The sequence below is a fragment of the Melopsittacus undulatus genome, chromosome 3 (genome assembly GCF_012275295.1).
Source record: "Melopsittacus undulatus isolate bMelUnd1 chromosome 3, bMelUnd1.mat.Z, whole genome shotgun sequence".
Lineage (NCBI taxonomy): Eukaryota > Metazoa > Chordata > Aves > Psittaciformes > Psittaculidae > Melopsittacus > Melopsittacus undulatus.
The window spans coordinates 109,075,292-109,095,384 of NC_047529.1; the positions used below are offsets into that span (position 1 = coordinate 109,075,292).

Sequence of the window (20,093 nt, forward strand, 5' to 3'; positions counted from 1 at the left end):
ACCTGGCACAAGTGAAGCGTGTTTAGGGTGTGATTCACAAAAGGAGCAGGCTGCCCTGGGGATCCTGAGTTGGATCATGCAGAATAAAAGACAGGAATTAGGTGCCCAAGTCTGGCGAGTCTAAAGAGAAGCTGTCACCCCCAACAATCACTGCTATACTTCAGCTGGCAGACTCAAGTGAGCAAAACCTCAAATTAAAAGTTACTTTTCCAAGGTTAAATTCCAATATCTTTTGCACTACTACAAATCTAAAGGAAAGCAAAAATGATGGATTCCCCAAACCCATGCAAGACAAAGTAAGTAAATAACAGAGTAAAATATCTGTATGAAATCTCACATTATGGAAATACTTTCAAACTTTTTTAATATTCCTATTTTGTCTTCATCAGCTTTTTCAGTGCTCAACCTGGTACTCATGGTCTTGCCTGCAATTTTCCAAGTGGTTTTCAAGAGCAGGACACTGTCCCTTCTCAGATGTTAAGCTTAAAGTTTTATTTCTTATTTTATTCTGCTGGAATCAGCAGAAGCCTTTTTATTACCTTCACAGCATTGAAAGAGTGGCAAAGGACAGAGAATTTAGAGAAATGATCCAAAGCTGTGCATTATTTCTGAAAGAGACTTGTGGCAATTCCCTTGCACCCATCTGTCCTGCTGAACTAGACACTTAGACCTGGTTTGCTTCTGGTTCTTCAGCAATTCGGGCTAGGCCACATTAAATATGACTTAAGATAGTAGTAACAGCCACCTCTGACTCAGTAGCCATGTTTTTTGGGGAAGCCATCTGGGGGAGTTCCAAAGCAATTGCCTTCTGTATAACCTACACAGATTTGTGGGAAACAAGTACAGGGTTGGGACCCCCAAAGAACTGTAAGGAAATCATTTGCATGAATCTCTGCAACCATATTACAGAACTAGATGCAAATTTAGGGCAACGGAGAGTCTACATTCATTTTAGCTACTTATTTTCATGTAAAAGTAATGAAATAAGCATTTCAGTGGTGATGCAAACACCAGAGGTGCATACTGGCTTCTCCTGCATTAAATGAAGTCAGTACCAAAGTCGACAATTGCCTGTTTTCAGTTATTCAGCAGGTAGGAATGGTTTCACACATTTTCCTGATAACCCCCTGAAGAGTTAGGTAGCAGGTAGTGTTTCAGACAAGAATGGCTAAAACCCATCATTTGTAGTCAGGGGAATTCAGCCGATTCAACCCTCTATCACTGAAGTCAGCAACATTATTCCAGTGAAGCACAATTACCCTAAAGCTGATGTAACTGCAGTCACCTACACGTATGTTATATACAGGCCTGTTATGAGGAACTGCTGAAGAGCATTGGGTACGAAATTCAGGGCCGGATCCAGACTTCAACAAATGGTGAGATAGATACTGGTTTAGCCAAACCTTATCAACCCCAAGTTTGAATCTGGAGCCAAACGTGTCTACTTTATGCATTAACACACATTTTGGGCTCAGGCTAATGTTCTGAAGAACATCATCCTGGTTTTGACACCATCTTATCCACGCACACCATCCTTCTATAATTGCATCAGATACTGCATCAACGACATCCAAATCTCTTCCCAAAATCCCTTTGGGGAAAATTGTAGCATTACGGTAAAGATGTTACTGCATATTAGAGAAGACTTACAAAACCCCCAACTGAACACCCAATGAATACCAAAGCTGTCTCTGAAATGAAAACTTCCCAGTAGCTTACAGTGATAATTCCACCCTAACCCCCTTTTTATTTTTATTAAAGAAACAAAAGGAATTTCAAAAACTCTACCTAGAATCACTTGTTTCTGCCAAGCGGTTGTTCATGATGGCCAGAGCACCCACCCCAGCAGAGAAACCATTTTGTCTCGTGTTGATACAGACATTCCTCGGGTAGCCGTTGGCCGTCTCGGACAACTGCTTTTGCAAAATGGCCAGGGAGACTTTACTGGATGCTGTGAGCTCCCTCATGGAGATCATCTCTCCAGAGAGCCTCCTCCCCTCCGTGTCGCTGTCGTACTGTCCATCAGCGTCCACTGAGATGTTGTGTCGACGCAGGCGGGCTCCTGGGGTGATGGCGTTGCGACGTCCAAGGCGGGCACTTGATTTATGGCACTTTGGGCAACATCTGCATTCGAATTTTTTCAACACCCAGTTCAAAACTTGCTTGATTACGATTGAGATGACATTAAAAAGAGAGTATATGCAACATACCCCCATTAATATAAATATGAAGTTTCCGAATCTGTATAATCCCTGATTTTGGTAAGCAGCGTTTTGGCTGCTTACCAAATCTCCAAACCCGATGGTGCTGAAGGTGACAAAGCAATAGTATAAGGAGTCAATGTAATTCCATCCTTCCACTGCCGTGTACATTGCGGAGGCGCAGCAGGAAAGGGTAATAGCAAAAATTCCCAGGATCAGCATTACATGGTAAACGGATGGCTTCCAGCCCACGAGACTGCCCACCCCAGACATAGCCGGCCCCCTTCGGAAGTTGGGAGGTAGGAGACCACTTCTTCTCAGCTGTCTTTCATGGCATGCCTTCATGATAAATGCCAGGAGAGAGATAATGCGCTCCAAGAAGAGGTTGAAGAAAAGGATAGTCCCAGCACACCCAAAAAGGCCATAAACGATGAGGAATACTTTTCCAGCCACGGTTGCTGGTGTGGTCATTCCAAATCCTAAGGTGGAGATAAATGTGTAATGTTAATGATATAGTGTTTCATGCGTAAGCTCAGGACATATGTAACTTAACAAAGGTCCCATCCCACTGGACAAAACACATGCTATTCCTAAGTCAGCTTAGGCCAACATGAAACCAAGTTTTGTTAAGGACGAAGAAGGCACCAGAAAGCTCAACAAGATGACTAAAACTGAAGAGCAAGCAAAAACTCCTCGCAGAGATGAAAGGCAGCATATTACCACTCTGTGAATACAAGTGAAAGCATTCCTGAATCCAAACCTCTCAGGATGAGGTGAAGAGGCCATTTCTCTGCTCCCACGTGTATGAGTCAGCATGACCCGATGGAAAGCTTAAGCTCTGTTACAAGCTGTAACCCAGCGTAACGCTTTTGTTCCCAAGGTCTGATTATACCATTCCCTGAGAAGATGAGAATTTTCATGTTGTAAAACAGGGAAAAAAACAACTCCCAAATACTGAATATTGTTTTTAGAATAACAGCACTTTAAAGCCTTAACCAAATCCCAACTGCGATCAGCCCACCTGATACCACCACGGAAGGAAAAGCCATCAGTGAGATACTCACACTGCAGAGCCGTCTGGCAGACTGGTAATTGCAGCAGGCAAAAAACACTGCTGCACAGTTAAATAGGAAAATCAGAGTATGCAAACTCAGGAAAGAGCCAGCAGCAATATTAATTCACCTCCTCTTTACAAGAATTGTATTTTGACATTACTCATACACCTACTTTTCTGTATAAGTAGTAGTGCCTTGTAGCTACAGATGCTTAAATGACTGCAAAAGCGATCTTAAACTTGCATGCAAACAGATACAGTAAGTTTGCTCCATGTTACTTGCTGATACCAGTTATTTTATGAAAAATGATAACATGTATTTCACATCCTATCTCTGAAACTCAATTCTGTAACTACTGCCCTTGTCCTGCTATTCTTCCCCATAAAAATGCTCAGTTGTTCAGGCTGCTTTTATTTATTCATGGCTAAATGTGGTGCCCCATGAATAAATAACCACATTTAATCTAAATTAATGGTTTGTGAAACATCCGCATCCCAAAATATCTTCACCTTAATGTTCCATATAAATGCTGAGCAAGTAACATATTCAGGGAAGTAAATATCAACATCTGACCACAGCAATGAAAGTTTGTGAATAAAAACTTTTGGTATAGACCATAATGACACCATTAAACCCAGTTTGTTATCATGATGCAGCTTTAAACAGAAGCAAAATCAGTTGAGATTGCTGCTCGAAATACATTGATTGATTTGTGCAATGACTCTATTTTTCTGGGTAATTTATTTGTGCTACCTGTGTGCTTCACTCACACAGCATTGTGCATTTGTCACTGCAAGAATGTAAATGCTCATGAAAAGTAAACTTAGAAATGTCTTTTCAATGCCGAGAAGGTGCATGAGGAAGGAGGTGGTTCTACTTTCACAACGGATCTGGCATGCTTGGGAACAACTGTGTGCCAGCAATTTGGACTATACTGCATCCTCGGTTTCTTCACAGCAGAAACAGTCTTTTCGGCAAAGGACAATGAAAAACCTACACAATATTATCAGAAAATAAAAATTACCAAAGAGGTCCTGAGATTTTGTTTTCTGGACCTACAGCCTCTCTGTTTTGTCATGCTAAAAGACCACCTTTGAGCAGACCTCATGAAGCTGCCTCAGGGTCCCAGGCTTAACATGGGTGACTGGGAAACTCTCCTCAGTTCCTCCTCCTCTGTGGGGTGAAGCTGCTACCTTGGTTGGGCTGATTGCTTGTAGAAGCCTTCTCATATGATGATGAATACCCACTAGTGCCTGGTCCTTAGAAGAAGCCATGGAGCTTGTGATTGCCAGTTAAGGATACACGGCCAGCTCGTTATGGAGAAAGCATCTGTTCGGCCATGCCTTGTCAGCAAAACATTTGAACATGTGCTTCACACCAAGCATGTGAACATCACCATCAAAATAAATGGGTTTATTGTCACACATATGGCTAGACACATTTATTAATTAAAAAAAGAGAAATAGTGACAGTTTGGATCAAGTTGTAAATGTGCTGAAGCTTTTTAGTATTTGCTGGGGATCATTCATAAGAGGTGGTGAAGTTTTATGCTTTTGATGAGGTTTGTTTAAGCAAGATCTTCTGAAGCAAGATTTTCTGAAGCATTATTGAGTATGTAGCTATGCAAGGTGAAAGGACCCATCACAGCCATGAGGGTGCTAACAAATACATAAACCAGGCAAAAAGTAAGACCAGGCAAACAGCAACTTTAGGTCAACAGCTAGCAGATAGAAGTGCACTCCTGCTTTTTGTGCAGCGTCTTCTTTTGTTAGCTGTGTTTGTCCCTTCAACACCACACCTGGACCATAAAGCATTAGTGCTGGTATGTCCTGTACAACACCTCTGAGCTCAGCCCCTGCTCTAAGGTAAGTACATCATGTCATCAGGGTGAAACAAATTCATCCAGAGCTGCCTGTGCTTCCAAGAAAGATGCTTTGCACTTTTTGGTGGCTCTGACACATATTGCACAGGTACCTTGAAGCTGATTCTGTGTGGAACAGACACAGTAGTTCAACCTCCCTCATGATAATTCTGCCCTAATCTAATTCACCACTTCTTGTCTCTACAAGCTCTATGACAGCATTAATTTCAGCTGCTCAATACTGCTTCTCCCCAGACAAGCAGAATTAGAGATGATAAAAACTCTCAGGTAACACCCTTCAGCAACCCCTCATGGGTAAGTGCTGGCCATTAACGAGTCCCTCATCCTGCCTTGCATAATAGGTTTTGTGGTTACTATTCTACTCATCTGGATTTTTAACTCACTTAAGCTGGTGATGGAATCAAGAGGCAGTGAGACTGGACAAACTCGTGATATGCTTCCTGTTGCTCCTGCTTTCTTTTCTGTTACCTATTTTCTTATGGGTAAAAGAGGTTTGATGCCAGAAGAGAAAAAGGAATAGCAGCTTTAGTACCTGCGAGCTCTACTGTCAGGCCAGTTGTCTTACTCAGCTTTGAGATAGAAGGGAGTGACAGTCTTCCATTAAAGTTTCCTATTTACCCAGAGACTGAAGAAAGTTTTGGTCACCCCGAAAACTGAACTTAAGAAACTCTTCCAGCCTTTACCACGGCAGTGTGTCCCTGCCTCTTTCAGCCAGCCCCACAGCTCTTCTTAACCAGGTTTCCTGCCATGGGACTTGGCTCATACAGCCAAGTCAGCACAACTGAGCAACCATTTTAAATCCCAGAGTACTTAAATCATGAGACTAGCATCACCTCTGTATCATTATGTAAGTATAATGCAGTTATATTTAAAGGAATTAAAAGAAACTAAAATTGCTGAATATAACTTTTTAAACAAATGTTTTTTCAGAAATAAACAGAAACTCCCCATAATTAGAATGCTGTTTCCAGATGGAAAGAAGTTCTCACACCATAATGACTAAGCTCCTATCCAGGACTGGTCCCTGATAAATGGGGATTGCAGAACACAGACACATAAGCTAAGAGCAACCAATTTTTTTCATGTCTGTTGCACACTTGCTTTATTTCATGTCTTTCAAATAGTCTTGGTTGGACTTTACTAAGTAACATACACCATATCAAAGAACAAAACACCATATTCTGAATTTGGGTTCTGGTGCTCCCTTCAACCCCTTTGTCAGCTGTTAATATTTCATCATCATTGCCCGATAGTCATACCTGTGTATTTCACAACTACCTTTCATTTATTCTACAGCTCCTTACCACCAACACCCAGAAACAGTTACCCTGGATACACGGTCACAGCTCAGAGCTGACAAAACTGCCACAGATGGAAATCTGCTGCACCCAATGCTTCTACCACAAGGCAAGTCTTCCACCTGGCTTTGCATTTTCAGACTACAAATGAAAAACTTACTTTCCCTTTAATGTCTTTGTCAGCCTGCTTTATTAAAATACCCCCCTCTGGGCTCAAACTAAATTGTTTTATAGCTTTTCCATTGCTGAAGCCTTTAGTATAAATTTTGCTGTAAAATCACATCTCATCTCCTTTACTCTCTGGAAACAGACCCTCTGAACAGTAGTTGTTGCCCCAGCACTTTGTGTATTAAGACACTTTAACTTAGACCCATGCTATGTCTGAAGATACGAGATACCACTGCAGGTTTTAGGGCTGGCCTAACCTGTATCATACACAAGCCTGCAGTCCTTGGTGACCCATGGACTGGAATAGATATCCCATGGAAAAAACACTAAGTAACTATGTGATTCCCATAATCATAGAATGGTTTGGGTTGGAAGGGACCTTAAAGATCACCTAGTTCTAACCCCCCTCCCATGGGCAGGGACACCTTCCACTAGACCAGGTTGCTCAAAGCCCCATAATCTGTCTATCATCCATCTATCATAGAATCACAGAGTATCTCAAGTTGAAAGGGACTCATAAGGATCATCCATCCACCCATCCTTGGTAAACCACTTCAAGCTGAATAAGCAGGCTTTTCCTGGCATTTCATTATTTTATTGTGATTTTATTAACATTCTTTTAACACGGACTTTTCTCCCCAAAGCCTACAGTAAGCAGATGGTCAGAGCTCCTGTAAATCTGCTTTGTGAACCAGGGTGGGCTAAAGCAGGTCTTTTTTCTCCCTCACTCCTCTAAGTGATCGGTACATGACAATGTGCATACATGCACCCAATCCACCAGAGACTATGGGAAAAGATGCCTGTTCTGTGACCATGATAAAACTCAATGCACGTCCAGGTCATTGCTGTTGCCCCTTATTACTTCCCCATCAGTGAAATACTTGTCAGGTATTTGAGACAACTGCTACTCAAAGCAGTCACACTGGCAGAACAGAGCCAGGACATGATTAACTGAACACTAAGGAGCTTCAAGAAGCTGTAGGCAACTATTAACAGCTTTCCACAGTACCAATTCTATTCTGTTTACACACAGCTGTGAACAGGTTATTGGTCATCCAACGCCCCGCGATGTACATCAGTGAACACCAGAATTGATCACCCTCAGCATTTCTCTACTGACTGTGATTTAAATCACAATGTAAAAGGTCATGGCCACACTTTCATTCCTCTTTATAACATATTGGTTTTTGAGAGAGTTAATAGAATTGCCAGCCTAAAATACCCAAAACTTCCTTGAAAAGAGAAAAAAAAAGTGATCAACTTGGCAACTGTGACATTAAATAACTAAAAGGTGAAGCTAATAAATGGTTGTTAGTTACCAGATGCATGCTAAAAGTATAAAAAGAGACTGAGAGGTAACAATATTTTCCTGCAGAGGAGAATGACAAAGATGAACCTAAATTATACCCAACAGTGACTTGATGAGGACAAGAAACAGGGCTGGACAGCAGCATGGCATCCCCTTCAGGGCAGGAATGCTAGGACTGCCCCACTTCTCTGGCAACCTGTAATTTCTGCTCGTGGGCAAGAGGTTTGCACTCCCATGGGCATCCCTAGAAAGCAGAAGGATCCCACCAAGGACTGCCCTGTGGAAACGGAGCAGGAGGCACCAGCACCAGGGAGCGGTGTGATGGAGAGGGCTGTGGAGGTATGAGAGGTGTCGGTGGCTGTGGTCCTGGGTTTGAAAAGGGGACTTGGATGCGCTGGAGAGGAAATTCTGGAGGGGACAAGGTGGTAACAGATCTCTGCTATAATGGAGACAGGGCAGCCCAGGGGCTATGAAGCTGCAAGGAAACCTCCTCTGATGGGAATATGAATCCTGACCCCAAACGCAGGGTCCTTGTATGTGGAGGTGCTGCAATGCGTGGCTGATACCTGGCCATATCAGTAGGCAGCTGAGGAGGGGACCCTATGCCCTACAGAGAAGTTGTCACACATGATAAGAGCTGGAACAATGTATTTAGGATGAAGGACCTGAGAGGACTTCTTCTCAGAACCCTTGATGGGGTCTAAGGCATTGGGAGTACCCCCTAAGATCCCCTAGGAAAAGGGAGAGGAATAAACTCCTCAAAACCTGGCTGCTGATTATAGCAGGTTTCCCGAGCGTGTTTTTCTATGCTGACACCTTCTAGGTGAGCTTTCCAGGAAAGACCTTCAGTTTCTAGCGAGTACTCAGGAGGTGCAGATATCAGCTCAAGTGAACTTGAGTGATAAATGACCCTTAAAAAGAGAAAGACTGGAGCTTCAGCTTCACCAGCAGCAGCACTCTTGTTCTGTTTATTTACTACAAGTAGGCAAGCTTATTTTTCTCAGTTGTACTGCATGTTGCCCTTTCTGTGTACTGTGTGAGAAGAAAGTGCATACCAAAGACTAAACAAGGCCACCCTTTGCTCACTACTAAATGCCATTATCATAGAGGCACAGCCCAATAAATACAGAAGACGGCTGATCATCTGGTCTGGCCAAGCTGCTCTGGCACAGAACCAAGCTCAGGAAGAAGCAGAAGTGTCTCTAAATCAGTTTTACAGTTCCCTGGCTGGGGCTGGCTGCTCCTCTACGTACCTTGTGCAAGCAAATGGGGACTGACTTGCGCCAAATGGGGAAAGTCATGGGCTTGAGGCCCGGATTCTTTGGCAAGCTTATGTTTGGGTTTTCTGGTTAATCCTACTGCAACAGAACACAATTTATAATGAAGGACAGAGGCTGTCTCCAGGGGCCCTATCATCAGGAGATGATGGAGAATGAAGCTTGGAGAAGGATGAAACTCAGAAGAGAAAGAATTCAAACTGCACAAAGAAAGTCAGGACTTACAAGTTGACACGACTCTTCCTGCCTCTTCACTGTAAAGGGATGGAGATGTCATCTGGCATGACAGTATTCCTTCTCTATCAATATTCCTCTCCATATATCATTCATAAATAAACTTTCTTCCAATGTTTCAGGTTTTATAGCTCCCAAATAATATAATCTTGTCTGTTAAACTCTTGGTTTACAGTTATAAAAATGAGGACTGAAACTACTTTCTTCAGTTTATGCTATCTTTCTTGGACAAATCTGAAGCAAGATGATACTAAACCCTCTCTTGTTCTGTCAGTTACTCTGCCCCTTGGCACAGTGGTAAGGCTCTAATGGCTTGTTAAAACAGAAAGACTATGGGTTAGTGTTGGCTACATTAGTCCTAAACGACTTCACAATGAAAGAAAAAGGGGATGAAAGCAAGACGCTCTTCTGGTTGCACCCTGAATCCCTATGAACTAAGCTCAGCTTGTTCAGAGCTGCTTCCACACATGATGATTGCAGAGCCTTATCCCTGTTTTGCTTTCCCTCCTTATCCTAACAGCTGGGGAAAGCCATTTTGCCATTATCTTTTCTGAAATGGTGGTGGTGTTAATGATGAGAAAATACAGCCCACAGGCTCCTCTGTTGTTTGAGTTATATTACTATAGAAAAACTCTTCCTTGCACTAGGGGCTAAGGGTCTTCAAAATCCTACATTAGCAGCTATTGGGGCTGTATCAAACCCCTGCTCACATTCCAGATTGTGTGCAAAAGCATCTGCCTTGTCTTACTGCAGCGTTGAACCTCAGGTAAACCACAGAGGTTGCTGAGCCACTATCAGACACAGGAAACAGCCCTGAATTTAGAGTAACTGTTTTCAAAAATCAGCAGAAAACAAAGGCACAATAGCCAAGAAGTATACAAAGTCCATCTCAGTAACCATGGATGTACATGAAGGTATAGCTCATGGACCTCAAGAGTGGCCACTTCCTTCTCTCTGTTGAGTCCAACATTTGAAGCCATACTCTGCCACCTTCCTACAGTCTTTATGCAGCTGATGATATGAACATTGCTTCAGAAGTTGACTTCTCTCACAATCTTGATTTTCATCCTTTAAGGCTGCTTTCAACTCTTATTTTCCTATGATTTTGAGAATGTTTTTTTGTGGATAATTGTGTTTCTAAGCAACACCCTAAGAGGAAACAACTTATGCTCTGTCATTTCAAATGGAGTGTTACAAACATTAGCATTCCCACCAGCTTTTGCTGGTTTTTGAAACTTGACATTGGATTTCAGGTGCCTGAGTAGACCCAAGATTGTGCAAAATGTTTGGGTTTTGGGGTTTTGGGGTTTTTTTGTTTGTTTTTTTTTTTGTTTTTGTTTTTTAACTGCACAGGGAAAAAAATAATGACTTCCAAATTATTTTGTTATAGTCTTGAGACATTACAGGCTTTGAAAGAATACTTGAACTTGCCACTCCAGTGCCAGTACACCGCACAATACTTCTCCTTTCAGGCTAAGAAACAGCATTATCTGAATTTCACAAGTGGTCTGGGGTGTATGTTGTATTTCCCCAGATAAGTCTAATAAAACAAGATGTCACTCCTGGGCTTTCTAAGCCTCACAGATGGGAAAGGCTGCCAAATGGTTTCTTCTGCCACCATTGTTTGTGAGAAGAAGCATCAGTTAGTGTATTCAGAGAACATCCATTTCTTGACAGCTGGTTCAGCTCTTCTGCTTTACAAAGAGTTAGCCTATAAAGATGGACCTATAGGGAAAAAAAGACCTTAAACATACAAACATATTTCCGTTATTTTGGGATTTTTTCCTCCAAATCTCTATACAAACTTCTACAGTTGTAATTTAATTAAAGAGCTCTGATAAATATACCTCAGCTTCTTAATGGTTTAAATATGATTTCACGAGTCCCTTATTTCAGAAGGTTCCAGCTGAATGTAAAGAAACAAATTCTCAAGTATCTTTTTGCTCAAGCAGCTCTTCCAACTCCTTCACAAATGCACAGACCTAATTTTAAGTAATAGAAATACAGGGTGACAGGAGTGCTGACTAACCACTCATTTCTCACTTTCTATTTCTGCCTTTAACTCATCCTTCCTTAGTACGCATTTCCCTTGACCACTTTCAAACTTAATGACTGAGCAACTTCCCCACATTATCAAGATCATTTTCTCTGCAATTGTCCTGGTCCTCACAGTCCTGCCAGCAGCAGTGTTTGTATTTGTATACAGATCATTTTATCAAACAGCTTCCTTCTGCCCCTCTCATTAAAATCATAATTTGGATTTGCAGATCTGTACACCTCTGTGGTTTCCAATGCTGGAGGACTTAAAGCAGATTTGGCTTCATACACACTGAGCACAAATGACACTGTACTTTTGTCTGTCCTCAGGAGAGGGATATATTGCTTGAACAATACTCAGTGTGAGCAAAGAGATGACAGAATATTCAATAATGAAGAACCAAAAGGATTTATCTGGTTTTCTTTTTAATTGAAGTTTCCTCAATTAGTTTCTCACCCATTTCTCATGTGCACAAGTCTCCCCTTAGCTGCTATTTCTGCTGTGATTAAATCTGCCTCCGTAAGACTTAAGAATGAATATTCGACCCATCATTTCTAAAGGGTAAGAAGCTGCAATGCTACAAGCTCAGAAAAGTTAAAATGTGTTGAAGAATCACTGTGGTTATGAAGGTATTGCTGCTTTTTTTCATCAACGACTACAGAGAACTTACTATGGTTTTTTAAACAAGGGCAATAGCAGTGCCTCACCCATGTAAGTAATACATTAACATCGAACCGTTCAATTTCTTACCTTATTCCACTCCAAAGCTTTAATTACTTGAAAAGGCTGCTAATGCTTTGCCTCATCTAATACAATTAGATTTAATTTTCTGCTTCTCATTTGATTCAAGAGAGACTGCACTGAAACCTCTCCATTTCTACAGCTAGGTACATACCACCCATTGCCACCAACAGATCCACTGAGCTCAGGGAGATGTACTACTTACAGTAATGACAAGAGCTGGCAACATCAGGCTTACATTTGTTATGCCTCGTGTGCCAATAAAATGAATAAGGTAGGATTTCCTCAAGCTCTTAGACTAGTCTACTATTGACTTCAGCAGAAGCAGGCTATTGAGGAGATACAAAATTAAACCTATTTGATTCATCTGGATTGCTATGTAATTGCCCCTTAGATTATAATTCTGTTTGTTACATTAGTATTTCCATTTACAAAAGGTTTTATTATCACTTTGAAGATGCACTGCATTCCGGATGACTGTCACGTTTCCCTAATCCCTGTCTTTACCCACCTTCTCCCAGAATACATTCAGATATGCACTCGGAGCTGACACACTATGAAAACTGTCTCTTTTGACAAAGATAAGCAATGCTCAGACAGGTACAGGCTATGTTTCCATTAGTATCAAGCTGTTATCATGCTAAAAATTGCATGATTAAATGTTCAGAGTTGGCTTTCTGTTGCTCTAACCCTGATGCTACTACAGCATGAGTTAAAATTCTCATTGACTTCAGTATCTGCAAAGACAGGGTAATACTGCATTCATTAAAATAAAGATATGATGCTGTATTTTCCAGCACAACACCAGCGGTGCATATTGTTACATGAAGTTCATTGCCAGCAAATCTATCCTATAATTGCTCTCCTCTTCTCTCCATGATGAAGAGCAATTAAAGTCCACATAAAAGCAGCGTGCTTGCAAAGATGACCCATCAGTAAAAGTGAGAAGAAATGCTGAAGTGTGTATGATCTGTGTCATCTGTGATGACAGCTGCAGAAGGAAGAAATACTGCAAAAAGAAATGAGGGTCAACAGCAGCACTAACACCAGGGAAGAGGGACAGATCTGATGAGGAACACAAAGAAACAGTAAAGCTTTACTTCTGAGTCCTTTTGGTAGTTGTTAACTTGAAACAAAGACATCAAATATCCAAAATTGAATTGAGCAAGCAAACCATCAGCAGAGGAGGGCATGCTAACTGGGAGGCAAGCAGCAGAAGCTGGAGAAACTGAGAGTGCCTGGGAAAGGCAGGTGACAGGGGAGCATTAGATGAGATTTAAGAGAATGGAAGAGGGAATATCCCTAAGAGAGAAAAGGGGAAGTGCAGAGGCTAGGGACCAGGCAGGCTCCATGGGAACACATCCTGTAGGATTTCAGACAGGATTTGGATTTATGAGCCCACAGCAAACAGGGCAGCTGATAAGCCCAGCAATTACAATCCCTCACTGCTATTACAGGCATGGTATCTGGTTCACAGGGTGGTTGCTTAGTGATAAAGATGGACTGGCTGGAGCCATGTGTGTTACCTCTGTGGATGGAGATCCATCAAAGCGGTATTTTGGCCCACCAACATTTGGTTTGCAATCACATCTCCAAGATCCTGTAAATGCATTGGGAACTGAAGCACAGGTATTGGCTGCCCAACAGGACTACCACTGAAAACCAGACTGAGTGCTGTGCTAAGTGTTCACTAAGTAGGCATTGATCCCTCAATTACCTGAGTGAATGCCGCACAAGTGGACAAGCCTTGATTACAAACTCCAGTTTGTCTTTGTTTAGAAACTGAACCAGCACATAGTAATACAAAACTTCCCCTGACTTGTGAGATGTGGGACCATATCTCCTGTGATGCTGGGAATATTCTTTATTCTCTGATGCTATGGACAGGCTATGGGGTTTTTTGGGTGACTACACTAAGATGCTGTGCTGCTTGACATTCAGTTTGGAGATTCCAGGTTTCGGTGTGTCCGTCAGCTGAGCACATCAAACTCCACAACTACAGCAAAAAGGTCTTATCTGGTTATCTTTGACTTAACATCTTCAGCCATAAAACAACAATTAGATCTCTACCTTACTGATGTTAGTGTTCTGAAACTCCTGTTTTCATAGCTAGGGTTTAATATTTAAGAAACCTCTGAAACTTGCAGATTAAGTAATCTGAGCTGGTGTGTTCTGCAGGACTCAGTTTAGATGACTGAAGCACAGTAATAGCTTCATTTACTGGGTCTGGCATAACCCTCCAAGGGCAGGTAAACCCTAAGTAGTACTGACTAAAACAGTATTTTCAGTAAACTTCTTGTCTTTTAAGAAGGGCCTTACTTAAAGGACTGGGGCTCCTCTGACCTGCCTCCAAAATAAAACTCCAGTAAATTTAGGATCAAAATTATTTCATCGTAACCCTTCAGTGGAGACACCTCCAGTCATCTGCATAATTACATGGATGTAACCCAAATAAAGTTTCCTATTGCTGCTCCCAACAAGAAGGCAAGCTGTGATTTAGATTACTTTTCTGCTCAGGGCACCCAATTTACACCACACGTTTAGGAAATCCCTATCAGTGGCACCCTAAGAAGTTAATAGTCCCATGCAGCTATGGCAAGCAAAAAACATCACCATGGTGCCAAATCTTCATCTGAGGAAAATCACTGTCGTATCACTTGTCTCCACAGAAATATGCTGATCACTGACCTGCTGAGTGAGCATCTTGTTCTCTGTTCTTTACCAAGATTACTTGAGAAAATAACATCTGGAAATCCACACTGATCAAAACATCACACGTGGCTAAGGAATCAGATCTGGCCACAGCACACCAAGCTGAAACACACTCTCATGCTGGCTGCAGACTGCATATAGGATGGCAAAGACAAATAACCTGACACTGCAGCTTAACAATACCACTTGCTCTTCCAACTGCTTTCTCATTTGGTTTTTGCTTGGTTATTTTTTAACTTCAAGAAAGTCAATCCTACAGGTCACTGCCCCCTAATCTGAACCTTCTGCAAAAGCTTCCTGTACAAGCCTTGGAGAATTGCAGAGCCCTGAGAAAGCACAACACTGATGCTGATCAGCTGCACACTCTGGTTTGACCGTTGCCCTTTGGTTTATGTTGGCCATACAGACAGTGAAATCGTATCCACAGAGAGCCAGAACCTTCCCCAGTTACAGCTCAAATTCATATCCTGAAATACAACAATGAGGACAGGACAAATGTATTTTTCCCTTAAAGTCTACAGACCATCTGGGTTATTTGTGGAATTTCTTGCCAAATTGCCATCTGAAGTGCCTACTCTCAGGGGGGCTCACTCCCTCCCCAACATCTTACCATACACTTGCTGGGCTGTCCAACTGCCTTTTGCACATCACTTCTATTGAATTATCACCTTCAGCACACCTGGACATCCAGATTTTCTCAGAAGACTACAACACAGAGCCAGAGGATAGTTCAGGAGTGAGTGGTACTGGTGCCTAGGTTGTGGAGCACAAGCAGAGATGATGTGCTGTGGATGCTGGGTCTCTACAGAGTAGCCAGGGAGAAGAAGTTCGAACCCAGCCAACACGCTAAGCAAGGACAGAGCAGCTGCTGCGAGCTAGTTAGCTGGTAGAAAATACAGCTCTCATTACATGGTCTTTCTTCATGGGCTTCTAAGCCCTGTCTCATCTCACTGTAGGGCTGTGCCTTACCTCTTTAAGAGCAGAGCATGCCCCATCCCTCCTGGTGAAACTGTCAGTCCACCCAAATACTGAGTCATTTAACGGGATACTTCAGGGACAAGGCAAGTATAAACAGTCCTGCTCACTCCTACACACTGTGACCTAAGCACCTGTTACCTCACACAGCTGTACAGAGAGAAGGTCTTTGTACCTTTTCTTCCCAAGAGCCCTTCTCAAGCACCCACAACCCAGACATGTTCCATCCCAACACAACCCACACACAGTAAGGGTGTTTCTTAAAAACATTAGGTTGAAAAATCACTTTTACATATTGGATATCATTTTTAATGCTTGATATAGATTTCTACAAAACAATTGTATTGCTTGATGTTTGAAATGTGTGTACTTACACATAAGAAGCTTAAAATCCAAATTTATTAAGCTGATGTCTTGGTATGTTTTACTGGATAAGCACCTAGAAGAGGGAAAGAAATCTGGATGTAGTGTCTAGGCTCATGGACTGCAGTAGAAATCCAGAGCTTCAGGCACCCGGAGCTGCCTTATGTGCTATGCAGAATGAATCTATGCTACCAGAATCTGAAGAAAACTATGATCAATTATGCTGTACTCTGCAACATTTTACCAGGAGGAAAACAGGTCTGAGTTATGCTTTGCTTTCAGTCCTTAACAAAGTCCTGGGGTTTTATGATTTGAACTTTGGGAAGGAAAGAAAAAACTCAACTGAAAGTCTATTGCCAGTTAGAGCAGTGACTCAAGAATAAATGTAACCTTGCTGCTCCTTAAAGAAATCAGAACAATAATAACTACCTACAAAAAATACCTTTTGAAGTGAAAACTGTGACTGAATAAGTGGTGCAGACTGACAGCAAGCCATCAGAAATTAGACTGAAGGATTTTCTTACATAGCTCCGAAAATTGGGATGTGTCTAATGAAAAATAGACTCAACATTTCATTATTCAACCACAAACAATGCAATAATAAAAAATGCCCAGAGTGCTATCAAGAGGGTGATTTGTGGACTGCAAGCCACTCACTGTGTGTTGTTCAGGGAAATGCATTAAGATCAGACTTAACATTTCACTTTTACTCTCTTCCATTTCTGAAAGACCTCACTAACATGTTTCTTACCCAGAGGGTTTTATTGTGTCCCTGTGTAATTAGGGAAGATGCAGAACTGCAACCAGGGAAGTACAGAAGACAAAGCACGTAATGAAGGGAAGATGGTCTGCTCAGCAGAGTCTCTGCTCATGAAGGATGGATGGACAAGTTTTCTCCAAGCCAAATGGTGCCTAACCCTTGTGTTCACAGAAGGATGAAGAACTGGAGCCTCCCTCCTTTTCACCTTACACAAAGACCAGGAGAGCTTGCAGCCCTGTCCCTGGGTGACTATATTTTGATGCCTATATACAAAGGATTCAGTAGTGCTATTAAAACCAGTGAAAGCAGAGTGAGGACTTGAAAAGACGCATCGAGTTTTCTGTAAGTTGGAATCCTCTACTGATAAGAGGCTGAGTAAGCTGTGGGTGACTTAGGCTTGACAGACATGGCATCTATTTGCTGTTTGTTAAGCAGTGAGTAAGAAAGCCTTCTGATGCATCACTAGGATAGGAGCATGTTTAGCTGGAGTAAGAAAGTTGCTTTGACACACGTAAATGATTAAGTTGTTGAGGAAGGCAAGTTGTTTTGACTCTAGATGTCTGGCAGTTCTTGGCAAGGTTGAGTAATGACAGTGTTCTTGTCAATTAAGTGTAATATCAAGGCAGGTGGAATTGCCCAGAACCAGGATAATACAGCATGCGAGCTGAAGAGGAACCAAATGGACTCAAGTAGGTAGATACATGGCCTTTGCTATGCCCAAAGGCACAACTCAGCTTCGCTTGCAGCCACCTTCTGCTTTCTCTTCTCACTCAGAGCAAAACCTCACTCTACAGCAGCCTCACTAAATGCACAGTACTGAAAGTAATCCAGGAGTAAGCATGAGCAGGTAATATGCCAAAGGAAGGTACTACTCAGAGGGACACTTGGCAGAATCTTGCCTTTATTGTAGCTTAGGAAAAACAATCTTCAGCCTCAATCTTGCACATGAGAGATGTAGATGTTATTTGCTGTAAAGAGAGAGCAGTGCCTTGTGTTGCACTACAGGAGTATGAGAAACGCAATTCTTAGTTCAGCCACTTACACCTGTCAAGATTGCCAAAACCCCTGCCGAGTTTCTCATTCCCTTCATCCAGGTACAAATGACTGCAGCCAGGGCAATGAAGTGGAGCTGCAAACAAATGCTTGCAAATGAAGGGGAGACATTTTTCATTTCAATAACCACAGGGATGAGAAGCCAGGGCTGGAAAGAAGGAAACAGATTTGCCTTTACACATTGCCTGAGTTTGCTACATCAGGTGCAAGGAGACTGGGTTTGTTAATACACCAACTTCATTTGTCTATCCATTCAGGTCAGTCACACTGATCTCTTAGAAATCATAAAATCATAGAATAGTTTGTGTTGGAAGGGACGTTCAAAGCTTATCTAGTCCAATCCCCCTGCAGTGAGCAGGGCCATATTCAACTAGATCAGACCCACATCCAGCCTGGCCTTGAATGTCTCCAGGGATGGTGTTGTGCTACTGTGATGCAGACAGCCTAACACAACGGTGTTCTAAAGACTGGACTACTAGGTGTACTCGGAGAGTTAACTGAATTATTCAATGCAAAAAGTACCAACACTTGTCAGCATTGCTGTAGTCACTGTCACAACTCTATTAATCAGTCACTATTGATAAAACAGTTTCCAAATGTAATGAATTAAGTGCAGTAACAAGCTGCGCATTTCTGCCCCTCTAATAAAGGGATATCTACCCCTCTAATAAAGCCTGACATTTACATTCGGAAGCCTTAAGACAACTGGCCATCAGAGAGACAACATCGGTAAGATCTGGTGTCCAACAGGGACAGGATTTCTTGAGCAACACTCTGACAGCAGCAGAAAGCCGCAGCTTTACTCCAACTAAATTTCCCACATGATAATTCTTAATGATACTTTTAAGTGTTGTAGAGTAAAAAATTGTCATTTTAGAGTAAAAAAAAAAATTAAAAAATTCCAAAATTCCTCCTTCTAAAAGTCCCTATTTGCTCATAAAATATAGCTTTTCCTAATCACATATTGGACACGAGTAACTACGGTCAGCTGCACCCAGGGATGTACAGACTGTGTATTACAGTGCAGCTGTAAGAGATTCAGTGCAGCGAATGCCTCGATTCACGTATGCATCTTAACTTGTCCAGCAGTGATCAGTTCCAAGCTGAGCGCTCAGACACCACGAAAACCTGGCTATAGCTCAGTATCCTCAGTGCCGGCACCAAAAGTTTACTGGGGTCGGGGGCCGGTGCGGTCCCCAGCGAGACCCGAAGCGCAGCGCACCGCCGGCTCCACGCACTGGGGCGGGAGGTGGGACCGCGACCCCCCAACCCCGGGGTGAGGTGGATGTCAGGGATGCTCTAACCGGACTGTAAGCATCCCCCCGGTTGCCATAGCAACTCGGCAGCGCCTCTCCCCAAACTTTGGTCGCTATAACGACCGCCTCGGGGACCGCGGCCGCAGCACCCACACGCCGGGCCCCGGCGGGGCGGCACTCACCTATGGTGGAGACAACGGTGCCCACGAAGTAGAAGGCGCCGGGGAAGTCCCAGCGGGGCCGCAGGGCGTCGACGCGGATGCCCGCGGCCATAGCCGCCTCGTAGCTCCGCAGGAAGGCGCGCAGCTCCGGCAGGCTGATGTTGAAGATGCGGCTGAAGTTGTGGAGGGTCCGGTTCCAGCGGAGCTGCGCCGCCGCCTCCGACGGGCTCTCGAGGGCCGAAAAGACGGTGGCGCCGGCGCTCAGGTACGCCGCGATGAGAGCGGCCAGCAGCAGGAACCGCCCGTTGTCCTCGTTGAGGGGCGCCAGGCGCCGCCGGCGGCAGGAGCCCGCCGCCCCCCGCGGGGGCATCATCCGGTGCGCGGCGCGGCGGGCGCGGCGGGCGGCGGGCGGCCCCGGGCGGGGGGCGCGGGCATGGGGCGGCGCTGCGCGGAGCCCGGCGCGGCGGCTTCGCTGCAGGGGCCGCGGCTCTGAGTCATCCCCCGGCGGGGCCCCGGGGCCGCCGGCCTCGCCTGCCCGCCCTCAGCCCGACGCCCCGCGCCCCCGGGGCCGTGGGCTGCTGCGGCGCGCCCCGGCCGGCTCGCTCTGGCC

General features: G+C 43.5%; 1 protein-coding gene across 1 annotated transcript; it reads right to left on the reverse strand.

The window, feature by feature from the left end:
• Nucleotides 1-1,070: 1,070 nt before the first annotated feature.
• KCNK12 (potassium two pore domain channel subfamily K member 12) lies at nt 1,071-19,856 on the reverse strand. The gene is made up of 2 exons (XM_031051559.2): nt 19,505-19,856; nt 1,071-2,680 (listed from the first exon to the last, which is right to left on the reverse strand). Exons 1-2 carry the CDS (start codon nt 19,854-19,856, stop codon nt 1,785-1,787), a joined length of 1,248 nt encoding a protein of 415 aa, XP_030907419.2. The 3' UTR covers nt 1,071-1,784.
• Nucleotides 19,857-20,093: the final 237 nt, after the last annotated feature.

Bases quoted from the DNA above. Each gene is read 5' to 3' on its own strand.
- KCNK12 (XM_031051559.2), bottom strand. From the start codon at position 19,856: ATGATGCCCCCGCGGGGGGCGGCGGGCTCCTGCCGCCGGCGGCGCCTG. The intron at 2,681-19,504 runs GTGAGTGCCGCC...TCTCCACCTTAG, and splicing joins CACCGTTGTCTCCACCATAG to GATTTGGAATGACCACACCA.